This window comes from Amblyomma americanum, chromosome 1, assembly GCF_052857255.1.
Source record: "Amblyomma americanum isolate KBUSLIRL-KWMA chromosome 1, ASM5285725v1, whole genome shotgun sequence".
Classification (NCBI taxonomy): domain Eukaryota; kingdom Metazoa; phylum Arthropoda; class Arachnida; order Ixodida; family Ixodidae; genus Amblyomma; species Amblyomma americanum.
Window position 1 is genome coordinate 153,205,107 of NC_135497.1, and position 27,586 is coordinate 153,232,692.

Genomic DNA, 27,586 nt, shown 5'->3' on the forward strand with positions numbered 1-27,586 from the left:
GCGCATTTTCTTATCGAAATACATCAGAAATGCCGAGGAAAACTGTGAAATAAAACATTACATTTTGTTTGTATTGCAAGCAGTGTTTGGCTGCTTCTACCCTCCATAACTATGCAGGTAACGGGGAGAATTAAATGGCTCTCCACAACAGAGACAGAAAAACAAAAAGTTGTTTCTCGAGGCCTTTGAGGTAAACACTAACGCCCCTGTAACCTGCTTCCGTAACGAACGGGTATGATTATTGCAGGCCGATCGCCTCCGATTGCGTAGCTATCAGACAAATTAGGTCCACCTCGAGTAGTTTATTCATACAGGGGGCGCCTCTAGCGTAAGCCGGCAAGTGATGGCGACCACCGGCATCGTAGCACACGTCTCGTTGGGCCGAGTGGGCCTGCCAGAGCAGTGCGCGGGCTCAGGCTCGAGGTGAAGAGCGTAGCGGGTGACTGGACCCATCAGAATCCCCCCATCGCACCGTACATCATCCCCCACGGTCTGTAGGGCTTCCAACTGTAACCAAAGCCGTAAGGCCCGTAGCCGAACCCGTAGTACGGGAAGGTTGTGTACGAGACGGTCTTCAAGTACGTGAACCGCGGCGACTTGGCTCTCGCCGAGCGGCCGACAGAGCCGCCGCCCGCAGCTGTGGCGAACCGAGGCACGTGGAGGGGCCTCCTCCTTGCAGGAGCAGCCGGCGGCCTGCGGTGCCTCGTGGGTCGCGGTTCGAATCCGAGGCTCGGCTTGGCCTGCATTCGCAGCTTCGTAACCACCAGGTCCGTCCAGTCGGCGGTCTCCTCAGAGCCCGGAGGACTGCCGATGTAGCTGACACCGAAGTCGCCTGCGCCGGTTCTCTCCAGGGCGCCTCCCCGCGGGGCTGCGCGGCGTCGGCTCGTGCCCACGACCTCCGGAGGACTGCTCTCCGCCAGGTGCAGGACGCCCGTGGCAGTGTAGCTGCTGCTGCCCACGTTCCTCACGGCCGCACCCGCCGTCCGGACCCCACCTGGCGCGTCGGGTACGTACCGGCTGGTCGCCAACGCCACGGTGTGCAGAGCTGCGAGCCACGCAGCGGCGGGAAGCTGCGTAGGTAACACAAGACCCCCGTTTCACCTGATCACTGCCTGAACGCTCGAGATGTGCGCGATCAGGAAGGCAGACGTTCACAAGTCTGTCAGCACCTAATTCGTTCAGCGCGCGCGCATTCCTTCGTATCTCTGTCAAATTGTCTCAACTGCCGGTTCATTAAACTGCAACAGGAATTTGCCGTCGCCTCTCGTACAGATATTGTTTAAAACAGAAGTCAGCTCAATAAAAGATCCATCTGGCGCTGTTCTGAACGGTCTGAAAAACTGGCGGATTTAAGCGGTGGCCGTCTCCCCCTTTAGCGAGAACTTTTCTGTGTGAACACCAGGAAATATCCAACTTTTTCGAAGAACGCCCAAGAAATGCATTGCTTCCGGTGTTGCTTTCCAGACGCTATTGCGCTTATTACTTTATATGTGATTCACAGACCTTATAATGGTGTTTTAATCTGAAGCCTGCTTTAGGTTTTCATTGTTCCATTTTTCAGATGCATAAAATTAGAGCGAGCCTCCAGCATTTGGGCTGAAGTGGGCAGACCTGCGTAGCTATTTTTGGTTGTATTTCAAGTACCAGTGCTAATTGCACAATAAATGGTGCACACATGCATTGGCTGCCTGTTTGCATCCCCGCCCATTGCACGCGTTTATAGGGCGCGGGCACCGCGCTGGCGGTGGCCTCTGGCCATTTTTGTCAATGTTTGCGTGATCGCTGCGCCTCTCCCGCTAGCGCTATAGAAAAACAAGTTCTAACTAATTGGAAAGGACATTGTATTTTATTTACGTTTCAATGGTATGTGCGTTGTTACTACGAATAGTTGTCGGTAAGAGTTTAGTAGGCAAAATACGGAGTGCATAAAACGGCCTTTTGTTCGTCTTGTCTGCCTATATATATATATATATATATATATATATATATATATATATATATATATATATATATATATATATATATATATATATATATATATATATATATATATATATCGGGATCGAATCTCGGGAGCGGCTTTTTCTCCAGTGCCTAGTTACTTGAACACTGCTCTAAAACAGACAAAAAAAAGAAAAAAAATCCATATTAGAGGCCCTATTGCTTCTGGTCTAGTTGACAAAAACTATAATAAAGGGTACATTTGTAGATCATGTCCACTTCGTTAAGTCTAAAAAATGTTTCTGAGCTGCGCTGGGTAGTCTTTTAGCTTTCGTTCTCCAAGGTTCACCGTAACCAAGAAAATGTGATTTCGTAAAGGAAGAAAACCAGGTATTTTGTTGTATACGTTGGTTTTAGCAACGCACACCGCTGAAAAAAAAAATACTTTGCTCTTCCCACTGATATCAAACTTGTTCTTCTAGCGCAACCTGGAGGGCCACCGCAATTGTGCAAGCATTGCCAAAACGGCAAGTTTCCGCCGCCTTAACGCCAAAAGGCTAGCGGTACAGTTGTTTGCGGAGAGTGAAATAAAAGATAAATAAGCGATACGATGACCCCATCTCATAAAAAAAAGAACGCATTCCATCAAACCAGAGTCGAGAAATCATGACATAACCTTTGGGGACTACCCATTGGAAGGAAATTTTGGACACCGCTGGTTGCGGGAATATTTCAGAGATGTGCTCGGAAAAACAGAGGCCTTCTTGGTGAAACGTCCCAGTGGATCTACACGTTCCGGGCATTCTTAGAAACTTGGAATGATTGTCCTGTGCGGCCGATTTCCCTAATTAAATCGGATTAAACGTCCCGGCTCCCGCATTTTTTTTTTAACTCAACGCGGTAGGTAGGAGCAGTCAACCAACGAGTCAGCCAGTCACCTCGCGGCTTGCCGCTCTGCCATCGGCGGAGTGATACGTAAATCAAAGAGTCCGCGTGTATCTTTATTTCCATGGGCTTTATTTGCGGCTATATTGTCTGCGACTGAAACTGTTTATTCAAAAAACCTAAAAAAAACAAAATAAAAGCGAAAGCGAAGCCGCCATTGGACTGGCTGAAAGGCACTCCACGCGTTGGTTGATTCCGCCTACCTACCGCGCTGAGTTAAAAAAAAAGACGGGAGCGGGGCGTTTAATCCGATTTAATTAGGGCGAAGGGCCGCACAGGACAATAATTCGAAGTTTCTAAGAATGCCCGGCACGTGTAGATAAGAGTTCCCGCAGTAAAAAGACGAGTTCAGATTCCTCCTTAGTGCGCCCGCACAGCGGTGCAGGTGTCACGTGCTCTTTTCACAGCGCCCGGCTGGGAGCGGCGAGCGGACATACCACGTGACTGGTGCGGCGATGTGTGTCGCACGCTTGTGTGCGCGGCTAGCGCTCGTTCTGGTCGCGCGATTTCGTTTTCGCCTGTGTGCGACCCCGAAATGCCTTGCGCTGCAGCGGCGACGAGAAAGGCGCTTTCGAAAATATAAAAACTGACATGGGTGTTGTTTACTGTGGGCTACAATCCTCTCAATAAATGAGGAGTCTGACAGTAATAGCTAGAAAGTAAGCTATTTAGTATTAATTAACGAGGCCGCTCAAACAAGTTCTAGCTGACTTCTGATGCACACAACTACTGACAATGCTATGGCGAAGAAAGCGCACTACTAAAGTAAGCTCTTGTCCCTTGCGGAAGCCATCTTCTTCGCTGACTGCGTCTTCGTCTTCTTCCAAACGATACTGCATAACGCGGGTAACCGAACCTGCTGCCTATGAGGCCATCTGCACTAAAATTTTATAGTGCATCTGGCTATCTTCTCCATCAACATCATTGATGTAGATGCGATTTAGGCCAGGCACGACCATTGCCCAGCGAGCAATGCCGTGGTTAACAGAACTATTAACGGACTAAAGTAACAGAAGTATTGACTATCTACAAATGCGCCTTTTTTGTAATAATAATAGTAATTGGTTTTGGGGGAAAGGAAATGGCACAGTATCTGTCTCATATATCTTTGGGCACTTGAACCGCGCCGTAAGGGAACGAGTAAGGGAGGGAGTGAAAGAAGAAAGGAAGAAAGAGGTGCCGTCGTGGAGGCCTCTGGAATAATTTTGACCACCTGGGGATCTTTAACGTGCACTAACATCGCACAGCACCGTCACGGGCGCCTTAGCGTTTTGCTTCCATAAAAACGCAGCCGCCCCGGTCGGATTCGAACCCGGGAACTCCGGATCAGTAGCCGAGCGCTCTAACCACTGAGCCACCGCGGCGGGTCCTCCTTTTTTTTTTTCAAACTATAAAACGCATGTTACGGCGGAAATCTTGTGGCGAGGAATTAAAAAGGCGATAACAAGGTGTTTCCTGCGCTAATCACGAAAGGTCCATGCACTTCAAGTAAAAACAAAAGAAAGGAAAATGGAAGGCGTCGAAAGGAAAGGAAAGGTGAAATGAAAGTGGGCTCATGTTACTGAACATGGTACAATAAGCCACCGAAACGGGAACCATTTAATCACCTCAGCTCAGCAGTGAGATGCCGAGCTTGCTCGTCGGAGGGGGAAGCCCTTCAACGTGGCGCCTTTTGTATTTAAAATAACTAACGGCTTCACGTTTAGTGTCGCGTCGTCTTTCCACCAATGCGTCGATCCTGTGAGTCTCAAGTCATGTCTCGTCAGTCAAGGGAGCGAGCTATAAGTAGCCGGACGTCTCACGGTGTCGACGTGTCGAAACACATGGTGTCGCGTCTTTCAAGACTGGTCAGTTGCTCTTCTGGCCTACACGTCAACCATCGCGACGTAACTCAACACACGGTATACGGAATATCCCAGCCGCCATTTTTGCCAGAAGGACGATTTCATCACTTCACAGACATAAACAAGCTGGTGACGACTGACCTTTTATGAAATACCTCCCTTTTCCCCCTTTCCTGTGGCCTCCGTGTCCGCGATCTGATAATTAACTGTCATTAGCTTAAAATCACGGGCGAAGCAAAGCGACCGGTCTCAAAGTCTGAAGCCTCGAAAAACACACGCGAGCACACACGCACAATCAGTAGTTAGGGTGTGCCCTAAAAAGACTCAAAAATAAGCCCCAGCCTAACAAGCTTCACAACACATCACACACACAGAGAAACAAGAAGCCGCTTTGTCTGGTAGCTTTAGACAGCTTTTAAAGACTGATGACGGGGCGTAGCTTACGTGCAAGCGAGCGTGCCTGCGTGCGGCCTGTCTCCCTCAAATTGTGGGTCGCGCTGAGGCACCGCAAGTTCTACGCTTGACCTTGACCACGTTTTTTACGGCACGCGTCAGGCGCTCGCAGTGCGGACAGCCGGCGCTGTTCAATTAGTCACGTTCTCCCATATCAACCACGACAGGATGGGGACAGCCATGTCACTGAAGCATGTCAGTACGCTGACAGCTCGTCACACTAACGACTAACTGGCCAGCTCTTTGATTTTAGTGATGCGGTGAGCGAAAAACGACGGGCTATCACTGGGTACGCGCGTCTGTGCGCGTACTAATTCGTGTGAGAGCGCACGCACAATACAGGCATTAGCAGGAGCTCAAATGCTGCAGCATGGTGAAAGTGATTTTTTTCTGTTTTAATGCGGACTGTTTTCTTTTTCGATCTCAGCTCAAGAAAGAGAAACATAAACTTGGGGAACGCTTAAGCACCGCCTTTAAAAGAAAAACGCGATAGCGTTATCGTGTTTCGTTCGCATCGCCTACTCAATTACCTAATCACTAATTAGCGTAGTCGTAATTACTCATGCACGCATCAGTACGTGTCTCTAAGACACTTAAGTGTGTCAAAGACCACAATGCGTCCGCTACGGCCACCTTTATTGGGCTTGAGTCAAAAAAGCCTTTGTGACGAGCCTATCAGCGAGCCGTTAAGTATTGTGCCCGTTTCGCAAATCGAAGGTCCTGGGTTCGATTCCCACCTACTTCGCTTAAATTTACTTTTCACTGCAGTTATTTTGTTTACTTTGCATATCTGAACAACATTCTAGGACGTTTGCGGGGAATTCCAATGCTCTAGAAGTAAGTTATCTGACTTCTTAATTTGTTTGATTCCCTGGAGGTTTTCGCGTTATAACAACGACGCCAGCGCCGACGCCGGCTTTTCTGCTACACGGAGCCCTTAACGCTCTCGCGTTATTACGTTTGTTTCCATATGCTGCGGTCGGGCTTAAGGGCTGAAACAGCATGTAAACTGACGAGCTTTCAGGCAGAAAATGAGTGATACTTTTTCCGTCCACTGCTTTCTAATAATTCGGAGCGAGGCTCTGATTCAGGAAGCTTTTCGTAGGACTTCGTATGTCAGACCGGTCCGTCGCTGCCTGGCCCTGCTGCCATCGCCTAGTTGGCCATATCGTAGCTGGTCAGCGCACGGTGCGGTCGCAATATTCGCCGCAGATATCGTCACCCTGGTTGTCAATGGCCTGTGAGCGGTTATCGGCTGATTATAAAAGATTTCCGGCTCTAAAAAATACGGGCAGTTCTCAGAATCTCTCCTGGCTTGTTGACAGTGAGACCAATCTTGGGCAATAATTGACAACGCTGTCCTTGCGTCTCAGTAAGGAAGATCCGTTAGCGTGTAGATCGCAGCCGTGCGCAACCAACTGCAATGACAAACGAGCGAGATGGGTGCGACTTGTTTTTCGACAGCGTCTTAGTCGTCAGACGCGGAGATTTGTAGTTATCTTCGTGAATCTCTTTCAGATAAACAAAGTCGTTGGTACACGTCTTCCTACGTATGTCGGCAGCAATGGAATGTAAACGAAGGGGAGACTCTATAGCATCATAGTGGCGTTGGCCTCTGAATCAAGATGTCGCATGAAACACGTTGTGAATTCTCACAACACAGTCAGCGCAATCAGATACACGAAAATGACTCGTACGCTGCATCTTAATCACCAAGGGCCTGCTTGGCTCGTGCTCTGCATATATCTACTGACACGGCCATTTGATTGTCAGCCAAATTGCCTGGCTATTTGAACGCACTGGCGGTGTAATGAACGCCACTATCAGTGTTTCGCATTTCGCACGCCTATTTTGCGCCCTATGGCGCGCATTTTGATTTTTATCGTTAATCACCGATTTCACTACGCTCTTCTTGTGCGACTGACTTTATATATCAACGGCGGTGGTATAGTACATCACGCATACATTCAACAGCGCCGAAAATTTTGTTCCTTATTTTGTTGAACTCTATTTCTTGACCACCTGACGGCACTGTATTGACGACACACGCATACCTTCAGGTCAACAAGACGTAAAATACGCTCGAAAAAAACACCAAAAGTTAGAAAAAATTATCTATTTCGGATTCAGAAAGCGTCAACGCTTCCCCATCCCCTCATGTAAAGCCCTCATCCAAGGGCCCTCGAGGCATCTGTAATAAATAAATAAACCCCGGCCCATGCTGGTGCTTTACATAACTCTCTAGCCGCCCCTTGCTGCAATCACTCCTTAATTTGGTAAATTCTTTCTCGTCGGTGCTCGCAACACAAGAACAAACTCCGCGCATCACACGACAGCAGCACAGTCACTGCCTGACTGGAGAGGAAGTAGAAAGGTTCTGGTTTTCAATACGGTCTCAACGCAATGGCGTCGGTTTTCATAAGTGTTTTAATGAATCATACACTGCTGGCTTCACTGGTGACAGATAAGCTTCGTTGGCACCATTATACCTATAGCCCGCTAAATAGCTAATTAGAAGTGTTTATAGAGGATGTGCAAGCTAACTTTAGCCGGGGTTTAAAAATATGCCGCGGCACTCTAAGACGACGCGACCAAATGCACGTTGCTGGCTATTGTATGGAGCAACTCACACTATTTTTTGTATTGTGCTTAATTGCATAATTAATTGAGAATAATACGCCAACTTCGCAAGCAATGAAGATAGGCGAAAAAGTCCACTGAGAAAGTTGCAGAATGGTCCGCGAAACGTCCAATTGAACAGTTTGTAACTTTCCATCTATACGTATCGGCTCTTTTTCGCTCATTGCAGACGCCCGCCAGATTTTTAAAAATACCACGTGACATGCCCGCTTGCGCGCCGCGACTGCAGTGCTCTCAAACGGTCCGTGTAGGAACGAACAGAACATTCAACCCGGTGTGCTGCTGCTTAAAAAGTGGCAGGGCAACTATGCAGCAGCTGGTTGTGTGATTTACGTCAGCAGTATGCTTCCCTTGCGGCGCTTGATGATAGCGACCAGCAGACACAGTCCTTATCGCTTGCGCTCGCGTAAATCGCACAGCCAGCACCTGCGTCGCAGCCCTGTCACCATTTTAAGCAGCAGCACACCGGGCTAAACGATGTGTTCGTTCCTACGCGGACCGTTTGGGAGCACTGCATTCGCGGCGCGCAAGCGGGCATGTCACGTGGTATCTTTTTGTATTTCGCGGGCATTTGCAGAGTGCGAAAAAAAAAAAGCCGATACGTAATATATGGAAAGTTAGAAACTGTTCAATTGGACTTTTCGTGGACTGCTCTACAACTTTCTCATTGGACTTTTTCGCCTAGCTTCTTTGCTTGCGAAGTTGGTTATTAATCTCGACTAATTACGCAATTAGGAACAATAAAAAAAATAGTGCGAGTTGATCCATAGAATAGCCAGAAACATGCATTCGGTCGCGTCGTCTTAGAATGCCGCGGCATATTTTTAAACCTTGGCGAAAGTTAGCTGGGACACCCTGTATATATCCATTAAGTATGCTTGGCGCGGAGGAAAGGAGGGCTTAAGGCGTAGTTCAGTACATTCAGATGCAGGGTTCTTGAACTTATAGTCATTACCCCGCGTGTTGAAAACCTCCTACGACCAGTTCGCCTTCACCAAAGAATGCTATCAGAAATTTCGCGCGCAACATCCATTCCCGTGATGCTTGCAGAGAGGCTGCACGAAGCGGGGAGAGCGCGAAGGCTGCTACGCGCGAGTTTTTGAAATTATTACATAGGGATATCCATAAACAGACAAGAATGCGTAAAGACACGTCGACACACTGAACAGTAAAATATAGGGGAACAGTACGGGACAGTACGTGATTATTAATGAATGCCATTCGGTATCCACTCTTCGATAAGTCCCTGCTAAACTTATTACGACATATTTTGACCACAGGGTGATGATTCTTGCTCAGAACACCCAACGTATGCGGTGGCGGCCACCACCGCGTGTATGCACATGCAGCGGAGATCGTTAATAATAATAATAATAATAATAATAATAATAATAATAATAATAATAATAATAATAATAATAATAATAATAATAATAATAATAATAATAATAATAATAATAATTAGTTTCAGAGGAAAGGAAATGGCGCAGTATCTGTCTCATATATCGTCGGACACCTGAATCGAGCCGTAAGGGAAGGGATAAAGGAGGGAGTGAAAGAAGAAAGGAAGAGAGAGGTGTCATAGTGGAGGGCTCCGGAATAATTTCGACCACCTGGGTATCTTTAACGTGCACTGACATCGCACAGCACACGGGCGCCCTAGCATTTTACCTACGCAACCATTTTTTTTTTTTTCAGTCAGGAGACTTCCTGCTGGCGAATACACAGGAGTCTCGTCTTTAAAAATCGCCCCGCTGGCGGCGAATTCAATGCCCAAGTTCCGAAAAACAAACAAACGCATAAACACTATCCATTTCGCATTGTTTTAATTGCTACAGACTATACATCTGTATGTGCAGACTTTTTTCTTTCAATGACGTGGTGGGTAATTATGCATTTAGCTGTCGTTTCTTCAAAAACTAGTGGCAATGTTCGCGATCAACGCAACGGACCGTGCCGGATTCTCTTGCCCCCAGCGGTCAACAAGCAGTTGCACTTCGCATGTAGCACATGTTCGTCTTTCGCAATTTTATCGCGGAAGGCTATGGTGCGTAGCCGTTGCACCGACTTTTCCGCGCCGCGCTCCTCGTGCTAAGCGGGTCAGTTGCCGACCAATAGCGCCCAACGAAGGGCCGTTCACCGACAGCCAGTCATTTGCACTTGGCACGAAATTCAGACGGCCTTGAAAGCATGGCCCAGCGCTCTCCCATCTCGATGCGCGGGCTGACGTATACACACGGCGGGAGCAATGGCTGGCCTGAGGCTTACGGCCGACCTTTGAAGTGATCTCGCCGACCGCAGGACGCCTGTTTCGGAGTGGGAAGATGCTGCCAAGCCGGTGGTTGGATATTCCTCGGACAGAGATGCTTGAGATCAACATAGGGAATTTTGGAGAATTCTTAGTAAATTAGTGGCGCGGCTGACAACGTATCTGGAGCGAACTTGCAACAAATAGTATACCCGTTGACAGTGAAGAAACCTAGTTACTTGAGTGCACAGCCTAAAATAAGAACCAGCGCAATAAACTAAGAAGTAAATTCAGATAGTCTACACACTCAATCAAAGGTACTACGTACAATACACAAACCGCAAATAATCAATCATGCGTTTGTTGCCTCTCCTGATTGCGTCCGCAATCGCCTTGACGACGCTGATAGCGATTAGGGGAACGATATAACCCCCTCAAACGCGCCCCCTATGGAAAGAACCCAATTACGCAAAGCCGCAGTGAATGAACACGCCATCGGCCACTGCGCTGGCCCTGTGATGAGCGCTACATTCATTTTCCCAGAATCATGACGCCACGGAATAGGCGCGACAACGTTGGACCGTAAAAAGATATTTGTGCTATGCCTTAAAACGGCTGCTGCGGTTGCGCACCTTCTGCAGCGTCACAATACTATAACGAGGCGAAGTGCCCGCGCTCAACGCAGCAGCATGCACCATGCTGTGACCGGTTGCCTGCTTATTCGCCGCACCTTTGCGCAACCAAGTTCCATCAATCGAGGCGCGTTTTAGGGTGCTAGTATACCGCGAAACGCGAGAGCATAGTCATGTGACTATTTTTAAATCTTGCGGGCTTTATTTTAAGGTGAAGAAAAGGAACCTCGCCAAAGTTACTTTGAAGAAAACAACTAAAATAAGCACTGTTCAACATACTAGACTTTTACATGAAAACTAAATTTGCGCTAAAATTGAAGATAGAGAGTTAGCGAGTTTATATTTATCAGTTAGCAAATGAGCGTTTAAAAATATGCTTAGCTGATAAAGACAACTGTCTACAACACTGCGCATGAGGAACCTTCGTAGAGGGCTTTGTCGCTTCTTTTTTTTTTTAATCTTTGCACAAGTTAGCTGAAACACCCTACGTATATATGGTTGCGCGAGCAAATGGGCCTTTTCGCAAGTGGCGAAAAGGCCCTCTGATGTTTTTGTTAATTAACCTAATTCCCGTTATACCAAGCACGCTTGTCTAAAGCGCTCGAGTGGTGCGTTGCGGAGCAAATTAAATGAAATATTAAGGCGGGTTCTTTGATAGGGGCAAGGTGATAGTTGTGCCTGCATGGTTGGTATGGCTATCTGGCTGGGCCAGAGTGCGACCATTATCTGTGAAACTCAGTGCCTGCCCAAAGATTTCGCTTCCCTTTCCTCGCGGAGCACCGATCGAGCGCTCTTGACTAGTGTGCTCACATCTGTACATCGCACCCAGCCGTATTTGGTAAAGATTTGGGTATTTGGGGTATTTGGGGCCATAGTTGGTAAAGATTTTCTACCATGGCATTAATCAGCCCATTGGCCCTGTGGCATTGATCAGCGCAGCATTTGATGCCACAGCCGGCGAAAGATATTGCTCGTTACATATCTACCCTGATGTCACAACCGGCAGCTTCCAACGTTTAACGCACAAAAGAAACAATCGGAAAAGGAATTGTCACAAAATACGGCCACTTGTTTCGTCTTTCATGGCTACACTCGCAGCGTGGTGACATACTCAGGCATGTGTGTCCTGCCTGTGAAGCTGAGAGGCCCCTCGCAAGTATCATCGGCTGCAAAAACTGGGGAAAAGCCAAACCTTGTTTTAGAGCAGCCGCGCGGGCAACGAAACAAGGGACACGACACCATTGCCCATTTATAATTCCCCCTTAAAGCACACACTGCAGGTTATTCAGTGACGAGTTTCTTCTATCAAGCTAAAACTCGCCAAAAAATAGTGATGCTGGCGGCAGTTTGCCTGTCGAGTAAGTTTCTTGAGACTGAAAATAACCCGCATCCAGAAAGAGCAAACGTGGCGAAATATCGATACGTTCTCTCAATATCTGCTCAATATATCTGCTCGTACGCCGGCGTGGATGTATAAGACTGGCCTAGCGTTGTCACCATTGTGTTCAACGTGTGGTGTGTGTGGTGACATAGAACATTACCTCTTGTGCTGTACTTTGTACAACGCGGAACGGGCTGTGTTATTCGGATCCCTCAAGAAGGCAGGAGTTCCTCACAGTTCTCTTCAGAACATTGTTTTCCCCGCGCGGGAGCCAGTCGAGTAGAAGGGATGCTTCTCGCCTTCTTCTACTTTACCTGCCTGCAGGTCACGGATTTGGCCTCCACATGGTGACCTCAGGAGTGTCTATTTGGGTTTTTGCGGACAGTGTTTCTGTGATTTCTATTTAAGTGTCACTACGGTGGAGCAATTGCCGGCAGCAACTGCAAGGCTAATCCCACCGGTAGTTTACAACCACTCAACTCAACTCAATATCTCCCATGCAACCCCAAAACGCGCGCAGTCCCCTTTACGTTCCGCGATATGAGACACGACGCCTCAATAAGTATCCAGCCTAAAGTCGCCTTTTGAATTCCAGCCATGGGTAAAGGAAAGATGGCACACATAGTTGCTGTGGGCCTTCGGCAGTCATCTAATAAAGACGGACAAGTTTATAGCGCATGAATGCAGATTAGGTCTCTGTATATCGAGTGCTTGAATGCTAATAAGGTGTTCCCTCCCGCATTGCTCACGATCGCAAGTGCAAGTTTGCACAGCCCTCATCGGTGCTGCCGGCCGGCTCTTCGTGGCTTCACGGATAATGAGCGGTTGTGTACGCCCAGCGCTGCACGACCACGCTCGAAAATAATTCGGTCGTGATCGATCTACCGCGTCGTGGTTCGGAGGCGGCGGCGAAAAGATGGGGGAATTCTCTCAGTGAAGCACAGGCTCGGCAACACTTTAGCACAGACGAGCCTTCAGCAGAGTGTGCGGACATTAATGCTGTTGACGACGAAAACTTCAGATATTAGCGGGTAACACTGACGCAGCACGTTAAAGCAGTAATTAAGGACGAGCAGATTCTCGCTGGTCTCACTTGCTTCTTAACGATGTGTATATAGTATACCTTAAGCAGACAGAAAAGTGCCACACAGAAGATAAAATGGCTGAGAGACAAAGACAACCGCTTGTCTGCGTCTGTGTCTCTGAGCGATGCTCTGCAACTCTTATAGCATTTTCACTGCCCCCGATATATTTAGATTATTGTTTTAATACATTTCACAAAATTAACTCCCTCGTATCACACTCGCGTACAGCGACCAGTGGGCAGAGACAGTGAACAGTAGTTATATGGAGTAGAAAATAAAGAAAATCGCCTTGCCTATATAAGTTCACAGAAGAAAACACGCGAAAAATAAGGACAGAAAAGAAAACCATTCCCTCCCACAGTTTCACGGGGGGGGGGGGGGGGGGGATAAATTTTCTCCAAGAAGCTATGAGTGAAAAATAAATTTCATGATAAAATGGTTTGAAGCGCATCCCGGAAGAAAATACTATATATATATATATATATATATATATATATATATATATATATATATATATATATATATATATATATATATATATATATATATATATATATATATATATATATATATATATATATATATATATATATATATATACGCGTGAACGCGAATAACGCTGAATCGGCTTTCTGCCCCAGTTCGGGTCCTATGTGAACAGGAAAGCTGCTGCCCGTCGTATGGTCGCTAGCTTCTCGCAGGCACGTTCACTGTTTTAGCGAGTTTAGTGAAACGCCTTTGACGCTTGTAAAGTTTTGACAGGCTGGTCAGGACACCCCCTCGTGTTCTTTTTCGACATAAGAAAAGTACCCTATTAAAGTGTGTTGTTACAAACTATGCCTTGCATGCAGCACGTATGAGAACAAAATTTGCCAGAAGACCTACTTTATTCGGCCACACGTCACTTTGAGTACACAAGCAAGAGCGCCAGCATGATCTCTAGACAAATATTTTTTGTTCTTTTTTGGTGCACTGTATATGTGGGCCCACACGTGACAAGCGACAGCTGAAGGAAGCCTTTCGCGCCTGGATTTTTACAGCATTTCCTCACTACCGTGGGCGTCGAACGAAGCTTTTAAGTGAGTCTATATGCTGCCCGAAGGCACCATCAGCTCTTTTCAATCATTTTGAAGCTGTTTTTGTTAAATTTTTAGTAATAAAGGCACTGAGGCAGCACTTCCTTTATTATCGCTCTGGAGTTTGACAACTTGACGTTTCTCCTACCGCCGGTTTTTTTTTTTTACTGCACCTGCTCTTCTTTAGCGGTAAGAGCTTTCAACTCTTCACGAAACTGACAATTATAGGACCTGTCAAAGCATGTGGAAAATGTGAAGACACCTTATTTTGCCCTGCGTAGAAGAGCCCTAGGTGCCCTAGGCGCCCTTTGTCACTGTCCCTTTCACTGCGCGCGCGCGCGCGCGCGCGTGTGTGTGTGTGTGTGTGTGTGTGTGTGTGTGTGTGTGTGTGTGTGTGTGTGTGTGTGTGTGTGTGTGTGTGTGTGTGTGTGTGTGTGTGTGTGTGTGTGTGTGTGTGTGTGTGTGTGTGTGTGTGTGTGTGTGTGTGTGTGTGTGTGTGTGTGTGTGTGTGTGTGTGTGTGTGTGTGTGTGTGTGTGTGTGTGTGTGTGTGTGTGTGTGTGTGTGTGTGTGTGTGTGTGTGTGTGTGTGTGTGTGTGTGTGTGTGTGTGTGTGTGTGTGTGTGTGTGTGTGTGTGTGTGTGTGTGTGTGTGTGTGTGTGTGTGTGTGTGTGTGTGTGTGTGTGTGTGTGTGTGTGTGTGTGTGTGTGTGTGTGTGTGTGTGTGTGTGTGTGTGTGTGTGTGGATAACACTATTCCTTCGCCATTCCTTTACTGTAGCGACCTGATCATCGAGGGGCTATAATGAAATGCCCAACCTACTCCCAGACATACAATCTGTGCAAGAAGCTCGCACATCATCAAAGAAAGCCGGGCGCCAGGCCGGGGGACGCTTGTACCCATTTTTACCGGTGGGTGCCCGGCGGTGGGCTTCGAACCATCCACCTCCCGGAGCCGAGACGGGCGCCCTGTCTTGATGAGCTGTCTTTTTCAAAAGTGATGCACCAACAAGCCCAAAGTTCCACCCTATTAAGTACTTATACTTGTTTGTTCGCTGCTTCTGCACCGTCGCTTCTGCACCGTCTCAAGTCGCATGTCCATGCTGGCAAAGCAGCCGCCGAGTGCCCGGCCGGCCGGCCGGCCGGACGGCGGGCCGCGCGCAGCCTCCGCCTCCGCCGACGGGGTCACTGAATTGGGACCGACGTCACGGTTCACGGTCGGCGCCCATTGGCTGTTCTCGTCAGCGGCACGGGAAAAATAGCTACCGGACCCGTCGCTCTGCGGGACGGCACAGCAGGCTGTCCGCGGGAGAAAAACCGGCTTGTGCGGGAAGCGGCGCGCGGAAAACGTTCTGCGTTGTGCGTTTTCTTGCTAATGTGAGCGCGCCTTTACGAGAACATCGTCGATTATTTTCCCCGTTTATCGCCGTCGCAAGGCGCTTAAATGCCGCGCAATCAAAGGTCACGCGATGTTACTGGAAGCTGAGCAGGCTGTACGTGAAAAAACACGGCAGGCTATTAAGAGAAAAGACGGGATAAATGCAGCAGTAGGGAAGCACATACAGCACCATAAAGGCACGATAGGTCATCCGCGTGGAAAGGCAACGGTGGCAAGTGTTACGTTCGGGAATATGGTGGTGTTGTACATAAGGTTAGGAGCGCAATCGGGGCTTGAAGTCATACAGGAAGCTGTAGCAAGATTAGCACTAGGTGCTTACGGCAAAGCCGCAAATTGGTATGCGCAGGGCAATAAGGTCTGAACACCGTTTGAAGTGCGGGGCGCGCGGGGTATATATGAACAGCGGCTGAGAAAGATGGACGAAACGGACATGTTAACATGGAAATAGCTGGAGGGCAAACGACGCGATCTAAATCAAAACGCGCACGCGTGACCACAGGCGTACCAGCTCAACGTATGTCTGCGCAGACAGCAGTAAGACGGCGGTCTGCGCACGCGTGCGTCGCACACGGCGCGTTGCAGAGACCATGCTGCCGGAAAGCGGTGCCAAAGTGGCTTCATGACTAACCGAAAATCTTCCTCTCGTAAGGGATACGCAAGCTTGTGGCCTGATGGACCAAGTGCATTCAAAAGGGAGGAGAATATGATGAAAATCACGTGCGTGTTGTACACCTCACCTTTTGCAAATGATTTGTAGAATTAAAAGTGTAGATAATTTTTTTACATATATACCTTCATATATTTAGGCTCTTGGTCGCAAGCGGAGATTTGTAGCCAGCCATCACTCATATCACTTCTTCGAATTTCAAAAATGCGATTACCCCCACCGCTTTGTCTCTACAAATTTCGACCGCCACGCGCCCTTATCGAAAAGTGGACTTCCTTGGGGCGCACGAAACAACGCCCACAGCTACGCGTCACTCCATGGCGCTCGTGCCACGTGACCTTCTCTGTCCCACCCGCGCTGAGGTGATCGCCGCTGCTCGTTACTGCTATAGTGCCTGGAATGCACTTCTAGGCACTGTACTGCTACAGTTTAATATGGAGAGAATCGAGCATGCTATAAAGAACGGAGGTAGCCTAAAAACAGTGAAGAGGAAACTAGGCATAGGTAAAAACCAGATGTATGCATTAAGAGACAAGCAGGGCAATGTCATTAGCAATATGGATAAGATAGTTAACGTAGCCGAAGAGTTCTACACAGACCTGTACAGTAGCCAATGTAATCAGAACGCTAATGAGAAAGACAGCAGTGCACAGCAATGCGTCATCCCGCCAGTAACGAAAGATGAAGTAAAGAAAGCCTTAGAAGCAATGAAAAGAGGAAAAGCAGCTGGGGAGGATCAGGTAACAGCAGATCTGTTGAAGGATGGTGGGGACATCGTGCTAGAGAAACTAGCCACCCTGCATACGCAATGCCTTATGACCTCGACTGTACCAGAAGCTTGGAAGAATGCAAACATTATCTTAATTCATAAGAAGGGAGACGCCAAGGACTTGAAAAATTACAGGCCGATCAGCTTACTATCCGTTGCCTACAAAGTATTTACTAAGGTAATCGCTAATAGAGTCAGGGCAACGTTAGACTTTAATCAACCAAATGATCAGGCAGGCTTTCGTAAAGGATATTCCACAATAGATCATATTCACACTATCAATCAGGTGATAGAGAAATGCGCAGAATATAACCAACCTCTATATATAGCTTTCATTGATTACGAGAAAGCATTCGACTCAGTGGAAACCTCAGCAGTCATACAGGCATTGCGTAATCAGGGGGTAGAAGAGCCTTATGTCAAAATACTGGAAGATATATATAGCAACTGCACAGCTACTATAGTCCTCCATAAAGTCAGCAATAAAATTCCAATAAGGAAGGGCGTCAGGCAAGGAGACACTATCTCGCCAATGCTGTTCACCGCATGTTTGCAGGAGGTATTTCGAGGCCTGAATTGGGAACAGTTGGGAATAAGAATAAATGGAGAATACCTAAATAATCTGAGATTTGCTGATGACATTGCCTTGCTGAGTCACTCAGGAGGTGAACTGCAAATCATGATCAACGAGTTAGACAGGCAGAGCAGATCGATGGGTCTAAAAATTAACATGCAGAAAACCAAGGTAATGTTCAACAGCCTAGCAAGGGAACAACAGTTCACAATTGGCAGCGAGAGCCTAGAAATGGTGCCGGAATACGTCTACTTAGGACAGGTAGTGACAGCTGATCCGGATCATGAGAGGGAGATAACTAGAAGGATAAGAATGGGGTGGAGCGCATATGGCAAATTCTCGCAGATCATGAGTGGCAGTTTACCAATTTCCCTCAAGAGGAAAGTGTACAACAGCATAATCTTACCGGTACTCACCTACGGGGCAGAAACGTGGAGGCTAACGAAAAGAATTCAGCTTAAGTTAAGGACAACGCAGCGAGCCATGGAAAGAAAAATGATAGGTGTAACGTTAAGAGATCGGAAGCGGGCAGAGTGGGTGAGGGAACAAACACGGGTTAATGACATCCTAGTCGAAATCAAGAGAAAGAAATGGGCTTGGGCAGGGCATGTAATGCGAAGGCAAGATAACCGCTGGTCTTTAAGGGTAACGGAGTGGGTTCCAAGAGAAAGTAAGCGTAGCAGGGGGCGGCAGAAGGTTAGATGGGCGGATGAGATTAAGAAGTTTGCAGGCAAAGGGTGGATGCAGCTGGCAAAGGATAGGGTTAATTGGAGAGACATGGGAGAGGCCTTTGCCCTGCAGTGGGTGTAGTAGGGCTGATGATGATGATGATGATGATGATGATGATGACTGCTACAGACCATACTGAAGAGAGAAGGTCACCTGACACGTTCACCGCGGGGTGACGTGCAGTGATGACGTCGTTTCGCGCACGCTAAAGACACGCTCTTTTCGAAAAGGGCACGTGACGGCAAAAATTTGTTTCGAGGTATCGCCGAGGGTAATCGAGTTTTCGAAATTCTAAATTCTGATTACTAACGGCCAGCTACGCAACTGTGACTGCAACCAGACACCTAACTGTAATAGTAAAAGATACTGTTAGAAATGACTTAACCAGCTTACTAGTCAACGTGGTTCACCTGTATTCTGATGTCCGCCAACAATGGCATTGCAAAGCTGCGTAACCTATCTCTGTCTCAAAAAGTGTAATATTAAAAATTATCGCTGAAACAGCCTGTACATGGGGTCAAAGACGCATAATATGTGCACTGAATAAATTCGATAACAAAATAGGCCACTTTGGACGAATATAGAAAAATAGAAATTAAAATCAGAAGGACCACCTCTTGCGATTACTCATGAGGTAGTTCCCTACTGTTAATTTGATGCTTAATAAACTTATGTTTCACTGTCTATCCAGATGACGATGCAGTCATGATCAGTGTTTGTGAGGCCTTTGGGTTCAGGGATAATGAAGGCAACGCGAATGTATTTGTGGTAGACGTCAGCAAAAACGTTGGAAAACTAGCGACGAAAAGCAGGAAGAGACTGAAGAGAGAAAGTAGATGAACTCGCAGCAGAACGAAAATTATTAAAAAATATAAGTTAAAGAAGGTTGAAGTATCCACCCAGGAGAAAGTATACACCAGTTGTATGTCACTAGTACTCGCCTAGGGATGGAAACTTGGAGGGTGACGAAAAATCTTGAAACGAAGTTGAGGACAGGCGCAGCAAGCTATGATAAGAAAAATTATAGGCATAATGTTAAGAAATAGGAAGAGAGTAGAGTGGGTCAGGGAACGAACTGGAGTTAACGATATCCTAGCTGAAATAAAAAAGAAAAGGGCATAACCGGGACTTGTAATGCGCAGGCAAGAAAACCGATGATGAGGACAGAATGCATTCGAAGAGAAGGCAACCGCTCCAGGGGGAGCCGACAGTCACGTGGCCGGATGCGGCTGGGAAGTTTGCGGGGATAAAGCGGCCGCAGCTGGCACAGGACATGGCTAATTGAAGGGTTAGGGAAGAGGCATTTGTCCTGCAGTGGACGTAGTTAGGCTGATGATGATAATAATTCCCAAGTCCGAAAGTGTAAAGTTACTAATAAAAAAAGTTTAAAAACTAAGAAAGAAGAAGTGAGCCTGATGCCACCCGGTTTCAAAGGGGATGCTATTAAAATCCACCCACTCCTCCATCCACATGTGTGTGAGCCACTTTGGAGCACTACACTGAGGCGCTGAATTTTTAGCTTTGTCTTCAGAGTGTTTCTGGCCGCGTTAGAGTAAAAGAGCCCCGTTAGCCAGCGCCGTGCTATATATTTTCACCTAATCAATAGAACCAACACGTATTACTAGTTTTTTTTATGTATTCTTGTTGAGACGCTAATAACTATTCGACAATCTATGAGCCCCATTTTGTTCATTATCCCGACATACGACCTTTATTTCCATGCAAAAAACAGCGATCCGAAAAGTAGTCGCACTGGCTCAGGTGCATGGTGTCAGAGGTAAGAATAATGGCACGTGGTAATGCGCTGTGCTAGTGCATGGTAACGACAGTCGAACGATGCAGCCCAGCCTGTACATTGTCTTTGGAAAGAAATGCATATGCCCACGCGGACTGGACGGGGCTTCTCCGCCTTTTCCTGAACGCGCACCGCCGTCGCAGTACGGAAGGGCGTTTCTTGCATCCCTGCCTGCCTGCCCGCCAGCCACTGTGGGCGGGCGAGACATCGATTCGCACGCCCGACCTCGGAAACACCGGGAAATCGCTTCAAGCGCTCCTCTAATCGCGATAAGTCAAGCAGTCAGCGCGATTCACTGAACTAACTGCCTCGGTTGTGTGTATAGACAAGAGGGGCCGTTGCCGCATAACGACACTAAACGTTGGGAACTGCTCTGCTGCTGTGCGCATTGAGGTCAGTGCGTTATCGAGCGCTCCCGACCGAATTACGGAATGCAGCAATTGTTGACATAAAGCTCCGGGATAAGTAGAAGCCATAAAACGGGTAAGCGCCGATCGTTGCAGTACGGCTGCAGTTTGAGCGATACCACGCGGAATATGTCAGGCTCACAGATGCTGTTTTCGCAAGCACTGATGATAGAAGTCCATCAGTTCGATACACGCGGTATGTAGCGCTGGAGTCAGTCACATAATTTGTTGCGCGCGCTTTTATCTGGTGGGAACAGGATTCTACGGTCTTGTATGTAGCGTATGTTACATCGCTCACTGCGTCTCAAACAGCTCGTCACACATTGAGGAGGTAATACAAACTTCTTTTTAGTGTGCGTGCGCGCGCGCGCGCGCGTGTGTGTGTGTGTGGGGGGGGGGGGGGGGGGGGGCTGGCTTTATGCAGTGAGATACCGTCATGAAAGAGCCCAGGAGGGATGGGCTCGGTAGGTGAGTTGCATACGCAAGTTGTATCCAGCAAAACGTTGAGTTGGGCTAGTTGGTATGGATTTATAATAAAACAGCGCAAAAGACGACGGACTAGAGAAAGGAGAACACAGGACAAGCGCTGTATGCATTAAATAGAGGTGACGATAAAAACACATCGTAGCTAAATAATAAGGGATGCAAAAAAGGGGTTGATGCTACCAGAGTCCTGGTGCTACGTACAATTCATTTAGCTGTTTCCCTTCTCACACATCTTCAAAATTTGCTCTCAAGACAACATTTCCATTCCTGGTGCAATAAAGATGCCCTCAGGAGATTTTAAGGGGCTGATATGGCCAGACGTGTTCAGCCCTTTATTGCCGCACTACTAAGGAGTTCTACTACACTGCGATATCCACAGGTCCTTGAAAACCGACCTCAGCCTGCCCAGTGAGAATTCACTTGCCTGCCGTAATCACATATTAAGAATATCGTCAAGATCAGGTGAGCATGCTGATGCGTGGTACACATTATATAATTTTATTCGGAATATATATGAATTTAAAGCATTTTTAGGCAAATGCTTATTACGTATAGTGGCGTGCGAATGCTCGAACCAGGCATGTATTCAAGGAGGGACCCAAGGGGGATCTAGACTCCCCGAATCCAGCTCTGCTCCTTTGCTCAGTTCTGTTGGAAGCTCTCTTGTTAAGCATGCAACCACCACCCATTTCAAAATTTTACCTTAGACCCTCCCTCCCCCCCCCCCCCCCCCGAAAAAAAAATCATGTCTACGAGCCTGGTTCGAACATTTCTAATACGAAACAAAGCGCAGGTGTCCGTCCCGTTCTCTGTCCCGCCTTCGAAAAGCGCTTGTACTTCTTTTCCGTAAGCAAATATTGCGCATTTAGATGCTTATTCGAATCTAAAGCTCAGTCTATGTACTTTGGATATACGAAACGACACAAACACTCAGAAAAATGGAAATAATAATAATAATTGGTTTTTTGGTGGAAAGGAAATGGCGCAGTATCTGTCTCATATATCGTTGGACACCTGAACCACGCCGTAAGGGAAGGGATAAAGGAGGGAGTGAAAGAAGAGAGGAACAAATAGGTCCGTAGTGGAGGGCTCCGGAATAATTTCGACCACCTGGGGATCTTTAACGTGCACTGACATCGCACAGCACACGGGCGCCTCAGCGTTTTTGCTCCATAAAAACGCAGCCGCCGCGGTCGGGTTCGAACCCGGGAACTCCGGATCAGTAGTCGAGCGCCCTAACCACTGAGCCACCGCGGCGGGACAAAAAAAAATGGAAATGAAAATTGGTTTTTGATGAAAGGAAATGGCGCAGTAGTTGTCTCACATGTCGTTGGACACCCGAACCACGCCGTTAGGGGAGGAAGGTAGGAGTGAGAGAAGAAAGGAAGATAGAGGTGCCGTAGTGGAGGGCTCCGGAATAATTTAGACCACCTGAGGATCTTTAACATGCACTGACATGGCACAGTGCTCGGGCGCCTTAGCGTTCTGCCTCCACAAAAACGCAGCCACCGCGGTCCGGTTCGAGCCGAGGTACTCCGGCTCAGTAGCCGAGCGCCCTAGCCACTGAGCCACCGCGGCGGGTACGAACATTAAGACAAATCGAATGCCCGGAAGTGCGCCTATTTTTTTTTTCTTTTCCGTTGTTGAGCACGAGCAATGCTTTCCAAGCCTCATCGCTTCCCCGACAGCGACCCAATTACATGGGAGCTCCGTGCACCGTCCTGTCGGCCATGTATAGTAGCGATTATTCGATTTGCCGCATGTGCACACAGCGACGCGCATCTGACTTTGTAGCACTTCTACTCCAGCCGTGAAGGACAAGGACCATTAAGCTGAGCAGCTAGCGAAGTGAATAAGTGAGACGAGACGCACGGCCCCAGAACGAGAAGAAAGTATTCGGAATACTCTTTCTGAGAAGCCGGGCATCAGGCCGCCGAGTTTGCAGCTTACAGAGCTGTCGTGAAAAAAGAAAACAGGACTACAAAATGGCCGCTACCATGGCGCCTGTGCAACCTGACAACGTTATCGAACACCGTGATTTCACGGAACATACGACAGAAGCTGTTGCTACCACCTCCCGCGCGGAATTCCACATTCGCGCGTGTGCTTGTGCAGCTCATGTGCGGCGACACGCGAGAGGGAATGGAAGCGGAGAGAGGGTCTCTGTCAAAGGCACCGCTACTGTTTCCCTCGCACGTCAACTTATGAATGTCGTGTGCTGAGGAAAATGTAGTCAGTTTCATGTGCAGTCTTCTAACTCCATTTTTTGAAACTGTTCATGCAGAACTTTGTTTCACCAGTTTTGACTCGCGATTTCGCTGATCCAAATCGTGCTTTAAGCGTGAAGGTTTACTGGTCCATTCTTCAGCAACGTTTAATGCTCCGTCATGTGGAAATATGAGCGTTATTGTGAACAAATGAATCTGCGCTTCATTATTATTAACGACTGCAATTAGCTTTCTGATGATGTGGTGGCTTCGCCTGATTTTAAATATACTACTGAAAATCTTCTCCATTGAGTTTTTTTTTTTACTTTTGAAGATGTTGATTCATTTATTGGTGACCCTGTACTACTGAATGCGCTGTTTTCCATTTTTATTGTTCTTCAAGCTAGCATACTCAATTTTTTTTTGTTTCTGCAGTGTTGCTTTTAGTGTTTACTCGTTGCTGCATTAATTGATGTATTCATGTGATTTAAGGTGAACTCTAGCATTATGTGACCCCTTGTACCTATCACCCTAAACAGAAAAAGGGGTAAAAAGGGAGTAAGCTGTCCCCTAGCGCGCTCCCTTTTATGAAAAGGGTGTGCGGTAGACGACATATTACTCACTTTTTTACTCCTATATAGGCGCACTCGTGTCTAGAGTGTAAATCTTTCTACATTAATGCCTTACTGACGATGTAGGCATACCTACTATATAAATAAATAAATTAATTATTCGGTAAATGAAGCTAACTATTGGTATTCAGTTTGCATTAGAAAACAATAAACACTTCAGATAATATTTGCTACGTTCGAATCAGTGCGAAAGCACGGATCTTCTGCTACGCAGAAGACGACAATGAGCGGGCAGTGCCGCGGGACGGAGCGCTCGCTCCTGGCCAGCTGCGAACAGACAAGGGGGGGACAGAGAACGGACGATTATGCTCGGGGTTGGCACCCATCGTACAGTGCTTAGGCACTAATATTCGCACGCCGCCAGTCTTATGTAATTCGCTTACTGCGCGCTTTGAATGCGCCCATGCTTTTGCTTCTTCGTATTTGCATTATAACTAATAAAGGCCTACTTAGCGTGGTTCTTGTTCTGGTTTCTGCTGTGATCGTATACCGTTTCATGACAATCCTGATGACCAGCTGTCTCAAAGTAAATAGGAAATCTGCAAGGTAGCGAATATACGAGGACCATAGGGATGAAGAGATAATGAGTTCCAAATGATCACCCTCTAGCACGGAGGCATGCAAAGCTCAGTAAGCTGCGCCGGTAATGGAAACTGTGTTTTCAGCTAAAATTCGGTCACCTTTTCTGCTACAAAGCGCAGAACGATTGGTGCGACACATTAATACCGCATTTCATTCTTCATTATATCCAGATTTTAGCGCTCACTACCAAAAGAAAGGCACCCGGAACGCGTTAGCTCGATGGTGCCACACCCGACACATGAGCAGTGGGAGGAGGCCCTGACCAGCGACAGCCTGAACCAGCAAACCTGTATCATCCAGCTAGTGCGCAAGTCAGCTGCCGCTAGCGGAGCCCTGGACTAGGGGCCCCGACCACCCGGCTCATGCGAATTGATCATCTAAATAAAAGTTCTCTCTCTCTCAATGGTTTGGATATAAATGCGAAAAAAAAACGCCTCTAACTAATCTTCGTCACCTATCCTCAAGGCGTGCGTCGAGGATCTTTAACGGATATTATGCAAAGACAGACTCGGGATGCAACTTGGGACTTGGGACGAGGACAATAAGAACTTGTTAACGTTTTGGATACGCTCAGGACAAGCTGGCCGGCTAGTTGGTTACATAGACCAAATGATTTCCGGAGCACAAGAAAGAGACGTAGACTGACAGAAAACACCCAAAAAACGCCGTTTGTTGAGTGTTTTCTGCCAGTTTGCGTCTCTTTCTTGTGCGCCTGCAATCCTTTGGTTTTGGATACGTCCTCACGACAGTCAGTGTTATCTGGGCCCTTCCTGTTGCACGGTCAACCAGGCTAGTAAAAAGTATCCCCTCTTTCCATAACACCGATGGAATTGCAATTTTGCCATAACTATCGCATAAACACACTTTGTTTCTCTACCCAAATCACGCAACACGATACCCGCATGCCAGCAGCGTCAACCTCGGAAAGGAGTTACAATGCAGCCGCTGAACTGATTGAAGAACACGGCAGACAGAATTTGTTTTCAGCCAAATCTTCCAACGGATATCCCTCGTGTCACACTTCGCTTGAAAAAGACTAAATTCAGTCAATGTGGGCGCGAACCTTCGCGTTGTAACGCCAATAACAATTCGTATGCCCGAATTATTTTCGTGAACTTGCACAGAGTTTCCAAGAAAACCAACGTACCTGCTACAAATGAAGCATTATCAACAACAGAAAGGAAGTCCTTCAAGGCATTGAGGTGACAGTCAAGTGGTAACTTGCCACGCTCGGTGAAGCGCTCGCCCCCCACTTCCCGTGAATGAAACCGGTAGCCGCCAGTATGCACCGATCCATCTCGGTACGAGGTCAACAATTCACCTCAGTTGCGTCGTGACAGCTTTTCACTGCCAAGGAGAAATATGGTCCCGCAGTGCAGGTCGGAGCATTATGAAATGCAACGCTTTTTTGCATGCAGTCACGATTGCTTCCTAAGAAGGAATTAAGCATACTTTCAGTATATTTACAGTTGTTTTCGTTTAGACACTTGGTTAAAAAAAAAACGTGATTACTTAGGGTGAATCTGCGTGCGAACGTGCGCTATTTTGTATCATGCTGGGCACAAATACGCAGATGCCATATTGTATTTGTAACTGAAGGCAAGGCAAGCGGTAGCGAATTTGTGAATCTGTAAACATGGACGGATTTAGGGAGTAGGTAGCGACCACCTCCCCCTCGCATCTTCAGCGAGAAGTTTCTAGGAAAACCATATCAGGACGCCTTTTTTTTTCGACAAAAAATAAGAAATGCATTTCGCAAATACGAACCCTGATCCACCCGTTCCAAGAGTTACCCACAAATTCGCTCCTGTTCGTATGCGTACTGATGACTTCACGCGACTCAAATCGTAAATGTCATTATGTCGAGCACATGTACCATGCAAAAAAGCAAAACAAATAACCTTAATAATAAACAAGGGGGAATAACGGAGATAAGACATCAGATGACATATAAAAACATAGAACATCGCGTAGCCACTAAGAAATGGCAGAAAAAGTATTTGCACATACTGGTCACTACGAGAAAGTCATAGTGTTGAACACTTTTTGGAAGGTTAGTTGGGTCATATCTGTGAAACTGGTGCATGCACGCGCGCTTCACGAAGACAAAGAGAGGAAAAAACTGCGCCCCTGTCTCGTCTGTTTTGTCCTCACGTTTGTCGTCGTCAAGTAAGCGCGCGCACCTACTTCGAAGTCACAGCATCTATGTACGAAATTGCGGTTACATACAATAACGCTAAACAGGTCATGCGGATCCCACGCGTAGGCTGGCGATGATACCGGCTGTGCCACACACGGGCACACACGGGCGTTCATGTCAACCATAAGCGCGAAAATGGATTGCGAACATCAATTGCGGGCAGGCCACTCCCGAGGAACACCGCGATAGACTTCATGCGTCCTTTTCCATGCACGCGCACACGCCGCAAATACACCTGCGACATCAACCGTTGGTTCCGGAACGTGACCTGCGGTAGACCTTGTTTTCTGCGCCGGTAGCAACGGATCGCGTTCGGGAATTCATCGACACCGCTGTCGCACAGCGCTTACGAGCTTCACGGTTATGGCACCACCACCACCTACAGACGCGCACGTGCACCAGTCGGTTTCTTTCTTTCTTCGTGCCGTTTCCGCCTTCTCGTTTCACTTCCGAACGGCAAGTGTCAACAGTGCGTCCCCGAAACCGGACTCACCAGCAGGCGGCCGGCTCGCATGGTGGCGATGTCCAGGCGAGACCAGTTCCCTCGCGACCGGGCCTCGGCGCGCGTTCTGTCGGCCGCCGCCGCTCGCGGGGCGAGTTCGTGGCATTTATACGCGGCCAACACCCAGGCGGTTCTCCTTGGATCAGTGAACTTATCACGCCAAAGAGCGCCAGCGCTCGCGGATACGCGAGGCGCGAGAAAGGAGGAAGTTCACCCGGCTGACAAGATCCTGCATAGCTAATGAGCGCGCGGACAATGGGGCACCGCCAACCGGGACATCTTCGGCGGCCGTGCGCGTCCCACGAGCCGTGACTACATACGTGTGCCCGTCGACGCCTGCATGTGTACCGCCCGGTGTGCGTATTTGTGCTGGCTCAGTGTATAACATGCGAGTTTT

At 47.7% G+C, this 27,586-nt stretch overlaps 1 protein-coding gene across 1 annotated transcript; it reads right to left on the bottom strand.

The window, feature by feature from the left end:
- Positions 1 to 287: 287 nt before the first annotated feature.
- On the bottom strand, positions 288 to 27,326 carry LOC144113965 (uncharacterized). Its single transcript, XM_077647381.1, has 2 exons — positions 27,181 to 27,326; positions 288 to 1,070 (listed from the first exon to the last, which is right to left on the bottom strand). Exons 1-2 carry the CDS (start codon positions 27,199 to 27,201, stop codon positions 453 to 455), a joined length of 639 nt encoding a protein of 212 aa, XP_077503507.1. The 5' UTR covers positions 27,202 to 27,326; the 3' UTR covers positions 288 to 452.
- Between the last annotated feature and the right edge of the window lie 260 nt (positions 27,327 to 27,586).